This window comes from Xiphophorus couchianus, chromosome 4 (genome assembly GCF_001444195.1).
Source record: "Xiphophorus couchianus chromosome 4, X_couchianus-1.0, whole genome shotgun sequence".
Classification (NCBI taxonomy): Eukaryota; Metazoa; Chordata; class Actinopteri; order Cyprinodontiformes; family Poeciliidae; genus Xiphophorus; species Xiphophorus couchianus.
In genome coordinates this window covers 11,234,956-11,246,957 of record NC_040231.1, presented here as the reverse complement: position 1 = coordinate 11,246,957, position 12,002 = coordinate 11,234,956, and the positions used below count along the sequence as shown (strand labels likewise).

The following is a 12,002-nucleotide window of genomic DNA, read 5'->3' as shown; positions in this document are numbered from 1 at the left end:
AATAAGTAAAACCGAGCTTACATCATTGTTTATTTCCATCTTTTTGCCGCTTTTGTGTTTCAGAAGGGAGAGGAAGTTGACCAGGTGGTACTTGTTCATCAGTGATGACGCAGCACAGGATTATGGGGTGTAAACCAAAGCAGAGAAGTAATGTAGGTGGTGTGGTCACCTTCAGTGTCAGAAGTGTAGCTAAATATATACAATATTGGTAAATATAAGTTATTGACCTTGATAACAGTAATATCGGCCCAATTTTCATATCTGTGCATCCCCTATAAGTAATCATTTTTCTTTTTTTAAAAAAGCAGTCACAGTTCAGAGCACAAGTTATTTTATTAAAGTTTATTATGGAAAAAAATGACATTAAGGATGACAAAAAATTTACACAATTTAAATAAAAATAAAACTCAACATTCAGTTTATATTGTTAATAATTACTTTTATACTTTGTTTATAAAGCTGAAGGATTTTTGTTCTTGAAGACATATTCCCTCTAACCAGAAAACCCAATCTCCCATAACTGTTGATGGTGGAATTATAAATATGTATTAAAACATCCATCCCGCTACTATACATGACAATAAGTCTCTGCATTCAAAAAAAATCAGTTTCAACTTTAACCTGCATCCTTGGTGGAAAAACCTCTTTGACAGCATAGTGTACAAATGGCTTTGCACTATGTCCAACCACCGTCCACAGTCAAGTAACACACAAAGATCCCATTTAAAATTAAATCATACAGAATTATTTGAGCATGAAAACTGCCATGTTAATATATTAACTCTTGATTAGCTGATAGCCCTGATTGGCCTCTACTGCTTCTAACACTTTGTGTTGATTAGTGACACAGTACCTTTTTGCTTCTGAATGTCCTTTAGCAACGATTGTTGCTTGATTATTTGTGCACCCATCAAATACGACATATTTCCTGATTTTTGTCAAATCTCTACCAATCTACGCTTTTTACGCTTTATTAATTTTTTACTAAGCATGCTGTTTGAACAGTTCTTTATATAAGCAAGTAGTATACCAATATTATGCTGTGATCGTCCTAAAGAGCAGCTAAATTAGAGGAGAAATAAGAGGCCAGCATTAGGAAAGTCCCCTGATGTCACTGTGTGCTCAGTGTTCGTCCCCTGCTCCTAACGTAGGTAGCTTTTACATTCTTATTATAGCGTTTTCCAAAAAACAAAACATTAAAAAAATAAAATCATTATGTCCTCGAAGGTTTTAATATGTAAACAGATGGAATTTTTCTTTCCTGACCACCACAGATGAGATCAGACAGCAGTATATAATAACAACAACTAAAGATATGAGACTTAAAAGATTTAATTTGACAATACTTGAGCACCACCAGCTTTTTAGACAATATTTAACTATAAATTCAGGAAGCATTGGCCTCAAGTGCATACAGGCTGATCATTCCTGCCACAGGGTACTGTGAAGGTGGGCATCTTCATAAACACGATAGATCATTTTAACAGCTTTAATGCTCTGATACACTCCTGCTCTGCTGACAGATATTACAGGGGTTTAAATTTGTAGAGTGGAAAAAATAAAAAAAAGGCATTGAAAGAATCTGTTGAGCTGCTCAAGTTATGGTTCACCATTAAAGATTGTGTAATGAAATAAAAAAAAAGCTTGGTTTTGTCACCCAATAATGTTGTGCTAGTTTTTCAGAAAAACTGTTTCACAAAAAAAGCACCACACAGTTGCCAAGCAGCATGCAAAGCAGCCATGTCTCAGACTTGGCTCCGTCTTGAACAGCTTGAGTGGTTGTTTTCAGTGCTTCAATGCAATGTAATCTCATTATCATGTTCTTGTATAATCCTACCAGACATTAAAGTCTCCGCCAGTTCACAACACGAAGAAAAAAATACACCAAAAGGAAAACAATTCAGACTCGGTAACAATCAATCCAGGGCCTGAATTATTTTGTAATGAAAATACAGAGAGGCATATCAGTGATCTGACCATTTGTTTCAGAAACGCTCCAGAGACGTTAAGCAGCATGTAGGCAGGGATGAATGACAAATCTATAGACATGGAAAATGACTTTCTAATCCAAACGTGGACTCAGACCAGCAGTAGTCATCTCCTGTGAGTCGTCACGGTTAGCTGGGGAGGAGTGGTCATGGTGATAAGGCGTCAGCAGTCACTCAAAAATGGAATATTTTTACAGGCTCCCGTAAGCACACACACACACACAAAAAAAGTCAGCTCAGAGGAAAACTACAAGACGAAGAGGACGACTTGAGGAGAAAAGCCATTTGGTCCTCTTGACTAAAAATAAGGCTTGAGTTCACCATGGCCTGTTTCTTTAAAAGGCAGCCATTTCCAGGCTGACTGATTGGTTTGTTGTACATGCATGTTGGAGCACACAGTTCAATCACTGCTGTTCGTTGTGCTCTACACACCAAGCTGTTTTAAACAATGTAGTGCATTTCCTGGACTGTGATTCCCATGTCTGGCTCCAGAGGAGTACTGAGCATTTTTCCCCTTGAGATCCTTTTGCCTTCTTCCAGAGACAATAAAACATATTCTGTTCACCTCCCTTATGACGAAGATGCTCGTTATAAATCACATATTTGCATCTCCAACATTACTTTTCATTGTGAGGAATAAAAACTCTCTAGTTCTGTTCATGCTTTTCCAAAATCCACACAAACAAATCAAAAAGGACTAACAGCCCAATTATTGGGAACACAAGTGCAGAGCAACACAAATAGTGTTGGGTGTTAAACAGCCGGTGTGAGTCAAGAGTTGTGATGCTCCAGGGTCCTGCTGTAGCAGCCTGTGTGTCACCCCCTCCATAAGCAGGCTCTCTGGATGAAAAGGTCCATCTTAGCCCCCGCATAACAAGAAATCCAGCTTTAGACAGCTAACACGTGTGAGCTCCATCACTGCCCAGGTTGTCAGACGGAGAACTCGGAGCCACCGCGGCGACCCTGAGTCACCACCAACAGACGGCGCAGACGCAGGCCTGTGAATGGGTTGCACCACAGAAGGGACGGCGGACCCCCAAAAACAGATTTCATTCCATCCCATCTCATGTGACGCTCCCATGTTGGCTTCTCGTTTTTAAGACGTTCAATCTCCTGGAAGACATTGAAATCAGTTCAGAAAGACTCAAATTGTGTGACTTTTGAATAAATAATCTCAAGTGAATTTCTAACATTTCTGTTCCCCTAACAAAACCTCAGTAGCATAACGGAAACCTGACCTACTTATCTTTTACCCATCTAGATGTTCAGTTCATTTATTTATACCCGTTTACCTGCAACTAGAACAGAACAATAAGTATAACCTGAAATCAGTCATTCTGACTTGGGAACCTAAAACCAGAGCTTGTTTTGTATGTTTGTGCACCGGTTTAGCATATATGCTACTCTAACTTTTTACACCAAACAAATTATTGTAGATCACAAATTTTACAAACAGACTTATAAAAGGCAAGTGTAATATATTCAATTAAAGTTTCCTGCAGACTTCTTATCAGTCTGTCTAATTATGCATATGTGCATAATGTACGAATAGTTTGGTCGACCTTCCAGCTTTACGCCTACCCAGCTTGGAAATCACAAATCTAAACCAAGAGCAACAAAAGGTGACGGAGTTTGCATGAATACTGACCGTCTCATCATTGCAGATGGAGTGAATCTGTGTGCCGAACATCACAGCTGTAAAAGTGAGGAAGAGGATGGCTTCAAGACAGAGGAAGATCAGCAACAAGACCGACACCCCCGGTGAGAAGTCACTGCACTCTGAACAGGACAAAAAAAAAAAAGAACAAATTAGAGGTTTGTACAGTTTAGAGGAGTGACTGAAATGAGCTTCAAATGAACATTTTTGCTATGCTTAAAGCAGGCTGTGTAAATCTGAATAGCAAGAAGACACAATCCTGAGGTTCCATCTCATAAAGCAGTGGGAGTTGGTAATCTACTGACAGATGTAGAAAAACTCATGCAGCAATCTTGTCGGTTCCAGAGACTGTTTACAAAGCAAAAGAAAAGCATTTTCTTCATAGCCAAGAGATGCAGTGTAATTTGAATTAATACTAAAAAATTTGCTGATTCATTCCTGCAGACCACAGTGAAGCATAAAGAGCAATAACATATGAATTAGGATTGTGAGAAACAATTCTGGTGATCTCTGAACAGAAGCTGGAGCAATACCTTTATTTCCTCTGATCTCTGCATCTCCACTTGTGTATTTTAAGATGCAATTCTAAATTCCCTTCACATTTTGAAACATCTTTTAATGCAAACTTATCTTACGAGTTCTTACCGTTCCACTGCACCTTAATACATGTGAAGAAATGCATCCCACTGAGGCCCAGAGCATGGGCAGAAATCAAGGCTATGTACATCTGTGGAGCAAAAACAGTGGGGGAAAAAAAAACGGAAACATGAAATTTCTACATGAAAAAATAAGACAATTCACACAAAGGTCCTGTTTTATAGCTTAATTTTCTATCAATGAAAGTGTGAATGGCAGGGGAAGCTGCAACGCCCAGCCATAGATGGCCGCTTTATTTTTCTGTCTTCAGAATAATCCAGTCAGCGTTGGAAGCCATAAAAAGTGCTGATCTTATCAAGGGAGTCCCAGATGGCAGCGAGTGCACATTTAATGTAGGCCTGCTCCTGCTCTACACTACAGCACAGAACTCTGAACTTCAGCTGATGAAAGGGAGGTTCTGCGTCCACAAAATAAGCATAGTATCATAAATGTTATAAGCTCTGACAATTTCAAATTTAGTCATATTTGTCAGAAATATGTTTCTTAATTTAGAAATTAAGAAACAAAACAAGCGACATGCACACTTTACTACAGCAGTGATAACATTTCAAAAGAACTGGCGATCTGTGCCACAAACATCTTGCAAGATTCACCACTTCCTTCCTTAACGTCTGTGTACTTACAGTAAAAAGAACGAAGAATCTCTGATTCTTTTCTCCTACGCAATTATTGACCCAGGGACAGTGATGATCCATCTTCCGGATGCATCGTTTGCAAATGCTGCAGGGAGGAGACACAGGTTAGTTTGTGAAAACAGGAAAATATTCATAAACACAGCTTTAATAAACATCCATATTGTTGAGTTGTCTTCTGTTAAGCTGGGTTAAGCAATTTTAATTTCAACATACGAAAGAGTTTGTATGTGTGAGTAGTACTAGTTCAGAGACCAACTGGTTCAGCTGAAAGCTTGTTTTAAGTTTGCTGTCTTTAAAAAACTGTTGACTACACTGGAAATTTGCTGCAGTTTGAGTGCTGTCAAACACAAGTGAGTGTTTTTTAAGCATTAATGCTTCAAACCATCCCATTGGTAGGCAGAAGAAAGGATAAACAGCTTTCCAAAAGTTGCCGCTGTGTCACACTGACCTGCAGTGGTGTGCTCTTTCAGGTTTAATGCTGCAACACTTTGGACACTTGTAGATGACTTCTCCAGGCTTCAGCTGCAGGCTCTCCATGTACTCCTTGGTTGCATTGCCCTTAGGAACTGCACCCTAAAGGGCGGCAAAGGCAGCAAGATAACTGTCTTCAGTTGATGCATAATTTTATTATATTACATTGTGATTTTATGTCTCCATTAAAACTGGTACAACTAAAAGAGAGCCAGTCTAACTAATATTAGCATCTGTTCGCTGGCTCCACATATATCAGATCATATCCCTCTGACTGGTAAGCAGCTGAAAATGTCTAAAGATTCCCAGACCCTTGAGGTTTGAACTGCTTTATAACTTCAATTGTTAAATGTAACTCTTCTTTATAAACTCATCTTTTCTCTCTGGCCTTTGACACAGTATAAGACATAAACTATGCTGTACACTATTTTTTTTCTCCTTCTAATAGTTCACTTGTTTTTTATTCCTCTTTTTTAACTTTGTTTTTTTTTTACTTCTGGGCTGTGCTTTTTGTGTGCAGTTATATTGTGCAGGACTTTATATTAATAAAGAGATTTCAAACCAGTCTGGTTTATAGTTTTAAGTGGAGATTTGCTTACTGGCATATTTTGTAGGAAGAACACCAGTACAGTTCCCAGGGAGCTTCTGGTTTATTTGAGCAACATTAACTGGTTTGTCATCAAAGCTTGAAGAGACCAAATAATTTCCAGTAACAAAGTGGAAGTAAGATTGTGCAACATTTTGGAGGAAATATTCAGTTTGCAGGGGAATGAATGCTCTACTAAATACAAATCGTAGTTAAATAAAAAAAAGCACCATCAGTAATGAAATTAATGTAGTTCTATTAAATTAACTGTTTGACTGAAAAATGTTAAAAACTCATATGGAAATGAAGTGAAAACTCCTCATTTATCAGCCAGGTGAAAATGTGAACTCTGATGTTGAATTACATTAAAGCGCTGATACTCAGTCTTGGTTAAACGAGCTACTCTCCAGAGTCTATGCACAGAACATCCTACAGCAAACGACTCCCAGCTCGGTGTCCCACATTATATCAGCAAATGACTGGCTCTGTACCGGGGCTGTAACTTAAACTCTTCTGACTGCAAAAACCAGAATAAATGTATATACCTTCCTTTTCATGTACAGTAATATGCTAATTGAAACTTCTTTCTTCACTCCCCTTTGCATCTAAGTGTTTAATACATCTCATATCTTCCTATTGTACTGAGCGTGACAGTCCTTACTGGGTCAGTCAACATGGTGCGCAGGTGTGATGCCAGCGCGAGCACAGCCAGCGAGTTGAAGGTGGCCCCATTCAGCAGAGAGTACCAGAAGTTCTTAGCAGGCAGAAGCATGACAAAGTTCACCACAAACTCTGCATACAGGACCAGAAACCAGGTCATGGTGGCGCACACCATGCCGCAGCTGTCCTGAATGAACCAGACCGTGCGGTTCCCTGCTGAGTGCCCTGCGTTTGGACCTCCGACCATCACCCCGGTTCCCAGGCTGCCCGCCTCTACGTCTGCGCCGGCGGCCAGCAGCGGGTGGTGCTGCTCTATGTCTCGTAGTCGGTGGTTTGAAGACTGCATCGTGCCCTGTGGAAGAAACAAAAACTGACTTTAGTCTTCTGGCTTCATTTTTGACAAACTACTACTTTTATCTCTGTTTTAATTACTATAAAGGACGTAATTAAAACGGAGATAAAACTACTTAAGTGAAAGACATCTTTAGAAATGGACTGCTGTCTGCAGTTATTTTATTTTACACTTTTAGAAAATGCTTAAAATATGGTCACTGGTTCTCAGTTTGGCTTGCAGCTCCCCCTGTCAGAAGCATGAGTCACCAAAGCTTTTAAATTTTGTTTTCAAGCCAAGGTCGGCCTGTAACATTCAGTAGAAACAGGAAGACAAAGTCCACAGCTTCAAGATCAATCAATGGCTACCCATGTCTCTTTGGAAAACTGATCCAAAGGCTGCAGTTCATATGGGCTAATAATAATCTGCTGCTGCCAGGCCTGATTGTTATTGACCCATAGAACTGAATAAAACAGAGTTTCAGGTTTTTCTAGAGTAAAAGAGGAAACCCGAAATGCAATTTACTTAGAGGTAATTTCTAAAAGCATCCACCTGTCTGTATTAAAACATCATCGGAACTCAAACCGTAACAAAATAGGGGGAAAAAATCCAACATTGTCAATTTCTACCAACCCCCCCTCCCAATATTTAATGTTCCTTTAAAAGATTAATGACTCTCACATCTCCTTTAAATTGCAATGCTTCAGCAACAATTGAGATGGATCAATCGAGGTTGTAAATATTTTATCCTCACAACCATGTGTCACAACTGGAGAGGATGAAGACCAAATAAGGACTGTTTTAATATTAGAAATAATTAAATAAACCAATCCCAAAATTCAGAACAGATTGGGAAGTCTTTCTCCTTACTAACCTTCAAAACACACAGCTGCTGTTGCTACATACACTGACATTGATTCTTTTTTTCCATTGTTTTAATTTCACTCTTTATCAAAAATATGAGAACATGTCTGGGAAGCGGTAAAGGGTTTGAAATCTTAGACATGGCAGTAAAACTAGGCTCAGGTTTTAAAAGTCTGACATCATCTTACACACAACTGATATGCACAACTCAACTGCAGGTGTCTGTATTTGCTGATGTTTTTAGGAACTGAACAGAGATATGAGCTACAGATTGTTTTGGAATCTGAGCAAAACTAGCACTTATGTCAAAAACAACAGGGAAGAAATGTTTTGTCATTCTCCAATAAAAAAAATGAACCTAACCCGTAAAAACAGTTACAGCTTAAACTTAAAATTACCCAAATATAATACATAGTAGCAGAAAACAGGAGCAGTGGAAATCATCATTAAAACAGTATAACTGCTTTTTCTCAATTAGCTAAACACCAAATTTCAGGGGAAATGCAACATGTAAATTTTGGCCTGCTATTTTTATTAGAGATAATTTAGATAACTGCCCGAAGATGTGGTAGAAAAAACTAGTTTAAGTCGTAAAGATCTTCTAGTTTGGTGAACTGGTACATTCAGCAAAATGTGACTCATTTCTCTAAAGTAAATGAGACATTTCCAGTGACATGGCTGGTGCAGAGCTGTCAACCTTTAGCCAGCAGTCTTGCAGATGTTTGTCTTTCTTGTCATCCACTCACTTCTTCTCCAACATGGAAAGCAAGACTCAAAAGATTTTTGTCCTGCTTCCCTAACCCCTGACTGTGGGTGTTCTCTTAGTGAGACCAGTTTTACTGCATCAGACCCCACCCGCTGTTTTAAAATTACCTGTAATTTAGATAATTTATATATATTATAACTTATACAGTATATTCCTGTTGAATGAGGAACAACAGGAATGAGTGTTTAAGGATTTTTCTTTTCAGTTGTGTAACTAATGTGGGCTGCATATTTTATGCTGAAACGTTGACTTCCCAGCAGCATATATCAGCTTTTGCTCCAGGCTTGGTGTAAGAGTTGCAGACAAGCCTCTAGATGTTTGGAAAAGGAAACGGAAAATAAAACGAGTTTAGTTTTTTGCTTATAAATAAGTAATAGGAAAAAATGGCCAGTTGACAAACTACAGTAAATTCCTTCTTACTGTCCACATATGAATCAGAAGATAGTTTTAGCAGTACAACAGTATTGACTTTCTTGAAGTGAAGTCAAGAAGGATCAATTAGAGTCCCACCAAATGATTGTCCAGCTGATTAGCCGGCCAAGTCTCAGGGAAAAATATTTGTCTCTCTTATATTTTCTTTACACACCCAGCAAGCGTCATCTGGCCAAGACCACCTTACAAAATAGATCGCTGCTGTCAGCACATCCAATGTGTCCATAACACATTTTCATTAAACATCAGCCCACATGGAAATCAACACCAAGAAAAAACAATTATAATTGTGATTTATTCTGCCGGAGGTTTCTTCCTGTTAAAAGTGAGTTGTTCCTTTCCACTGTTGCCATTTTCAGCTGGGCTTTTTAGAGAACTGCTTATCATCTGGGATCATAAAGGGATTTTTACTGCACTTTTATAGAACGAGAGTTGAACTGAAATGTCTGTAACAGAGCTGTCTTTTGGAATGGATCGTGTATTGGATTCATTTGTCTTGTCCAGTCTCTTGAGATTACATTTGTTGTAAATTGATATTTTATAAATAAACTTAATGTAATCATATATTGATAGCTTAACTTAATCCAACTACATACAAAATAAAAAAATGCACCCTTGCTGAAGTCCAAGAAAGAATAAAGACATATTTTCCTGAGACTATTGTCCAAGTAAAATTCCCTTTATTCTGATACAAACGGAGGCTGATTTTTAAGAGTCATATCAAGAAACAAAATATCAAAGTATTGAAAATGTATCAATTAAATTAGTGAGTTTCCTGATTTCTCATTGATAATCAGTAATTCAAACAATGAATAATCTGAGTAGTTTCACAATTTCTTGTCTTTAAACTCGTATACAAATACAGTAGAATTTACCTTAATATAATACTCTTTTTAATTTTTGCTAAAATAAACACATTTTGCTTAAGTGCAAAATGAGGATACTTGGAACACCATCAATTTAAAAACAATACTTCCTTCATGAAAACACCTCCAGCAATTTTTCTTTGTTATTGTATACCCTTAAGACAAACTGGAAAGGTAAAACTTGGAATCAACAGGTGAGATCAAAGCCAGAATTTATCAAGAAAAACTTGACCTTTGAATAATCATTTTCTTTCTGACTGTATAATGCATCTACCCATGTTTTAATTTTTCTAAGCCACACTTAAGAGTAAGGAATGCAAGTTCCCCACTTTTTAAATAAGACAAAAAGAGCTAGTATTTATTAGTTGGGTTTAAGGAATGTGAGAATGTCAATTTCAACATACCTGATATTACTGAGCTTTACAACAACACGCTGTGGTGTGCTGAGCACCATTAAGGAAGAAGCACATGTGCAGAGATGGGAGTAATGGCTGAGACCTGAAAAGGACAGAGAATGGAAAATGTGTCACTGCAGAGCAAATGCCTTCAAAAAGCTGAAGATTTACTGTAAAAATACTAGCTGAAGCTCAACACCAACGTGTATCTGTCAGCATTTTTTGTTTACTAAATACTTCTAAATATGTCAGTAAATCTTAGAAAGAAAGTACCACAAACTACACCATTATTAAACGTTGTACTGAAGAAGTCAGCTCACGCTTTCATTTTAGATATTTACAGAAACCTGACTTCCTCTCTGGATGTCATGTAGGATTTGCCAACTACTCAGGAAACACGCCCATCATTTTTTGTAATAAAGTGACACTGCATTTGTTCTTTTTTTCCCAACTAGTGTGCTCAGGTTTTACAGACCCTGTCGCTGCCAAAGGTTTGGTCTAATTCCCTCCTTATTTTCATTGTCAGTCAAAATAACCTTTGTAATAATAAACCAAGAAGCCAGATAACCTGAGCTCTCTACTCACCACCTTCAGTTATATCATCTGATGTCGGTGTGGCAAAGGTATGAGCAATGTTCAATAAGTCATACGCAGAATTTGCATTTTCCCCCTTCCTGTTAAGAGTTAATAATAACTGAAAGGGCTCTCTCAGACGCGCTAAGCCCAGACGTCTCCATCTGCCCCAATACCCCTCATCACACCGAGCTGGCTGCTGGATCTCGCTGGCTAACTAGCCGCTGAAAGAAGCTAACAAACGATAGCATGCTAGCTTTGTATGCAAATACCTCAGCACTGTCAGCTGAATTACATACCTTTGCCGACTTTACCTCAGACGCGAGGAACTCCTTATCAGTATATTTCTATTTCCATTTATATTAAACCCGCAGACAACACGGTGGAGCATCGGCAGATTGAGCACATCGCTCAAACAACAGGCTGACAGGGACCAGTAACGACGAAGCTTCCGGGGCTCCGCTTCGGCTTTTCCCGCTGTCATTCGCAACTCTCCGGCGACAGATGTCTTTCCAAATAGCGCCACCCTGTGCTCAGAGGCAGAAGTGAAATACGAAAGTGCATTAATATCAAACGTACACTGACAGGCGCTATTGGACAGATTTCGTAACATTTTTGCCAGACAACCAAAGAACAAAACGTCAAATATAAAATGCTGAACTGAAGTAAAGACTAAATAAGCGATCATATAAAATTATTTGTTTCTTCATATATGGCAATGTACATAAAAACAAAGCTCAAAGACAAAAGATGTACGACACCAGATTATTGCTTTTTACCTGCTAATTTCTTTTTAAGTTCCAGGAACAGAAAAAAATGATTAACTAATAAAACAAAAACAAACAAACAAAAAAACAACAACAAAGATATGAAAACCTAAACTGCAGTGAAGCTAATTTGTCCCATATCTTTTTTACATACACTTTAGAATGAACATGTAGTATATATAAGATATTCCAAAGTCATTTATTAGACGGGGCCAACCGTAAGCACATCTCAATGTTTAAGAATTGTTGTTCTTAAACATGTTGCATAAAAAAATCATACCATCATTTCTTATTTTGCTTTTTGCTTAGCTTCTCCAGCCTCGCTGGAACCAAGCTTACTGTGTTCTGAAGATG

At 38.2% G+C, this 12,002-nt stretch overlaps 1 protein-coding gene across 2 annotated transcripts; it reads right to left on the bottom strand.

Annotated features, from left to right (window-relative positions):
* Positions 1–1,213: 1,213 nt before the first annotated feature.
* Positions 1,214–11,361, bottom strand: zdhhc7 (zDHHC palmitoyltransferase 7). Of its 2 annotated transcripts, none has more exons than XM_028014002.1 (8): positions 11,181–11,361; positions 10,318–10,411; positions 6,656–7,006; positions 5,386–5,510; positions 4,926–5,022; positions 4,291–4,372; positions 3,637–3,767; positions 1,214–3,101 (listed from the first exon to the last, which is right to left on the bottom strand). In XM_028014002.1, exons 3-8 carry the CDS (start codon positions 6,998–7,000, stop codon positions 2,919–2,921), a joined length of 963 nt encoding a protein of 320 aa, XP_027869803.1. In that variant the 5' UTR covers positions 7,001–7,006; positions 10,318–10,411; positions 11,181–11,361; the 3' UTR covers positions 1,214–2,918. The 2 variants fall into 2 exon arrangements, with proteins under 2 accessions (XP_027869803.1, XP_027869804.1); XM_028014003.1 differs by lacking the exon at positions 11,181–11,361 and adding an exon at positions 10,894–11,151.
* Between the last annotated feature and the right edge of the window lie 641 nt (positions 11,362–12,002).

Excerpts from the sequence above, each read along its gene's own strand:
- zdhhc7 (XM_028014002.1), bottom strand. The coding sequence starts at position 7,000 with ATGCAGTCTTCAAACCACCGACTACGAGACATAGAGCAGCACCACCCG. Across the intron at positions 5,023-5,385 it reads GAAAGAGCACACCACTGCAG|CATTTGCAAACGATGCATCC; the intron begins GTCAGTGTGACA and ends TCCTCCCTGCAG. Across the intron at positions 3,102-3,636 it reads CCATCTGCAATGATGAGACG|GAGATTGAACGTCTTAAAAA; the intron begins GTCAGTATTCAT and ends AATGTCTTCCAG.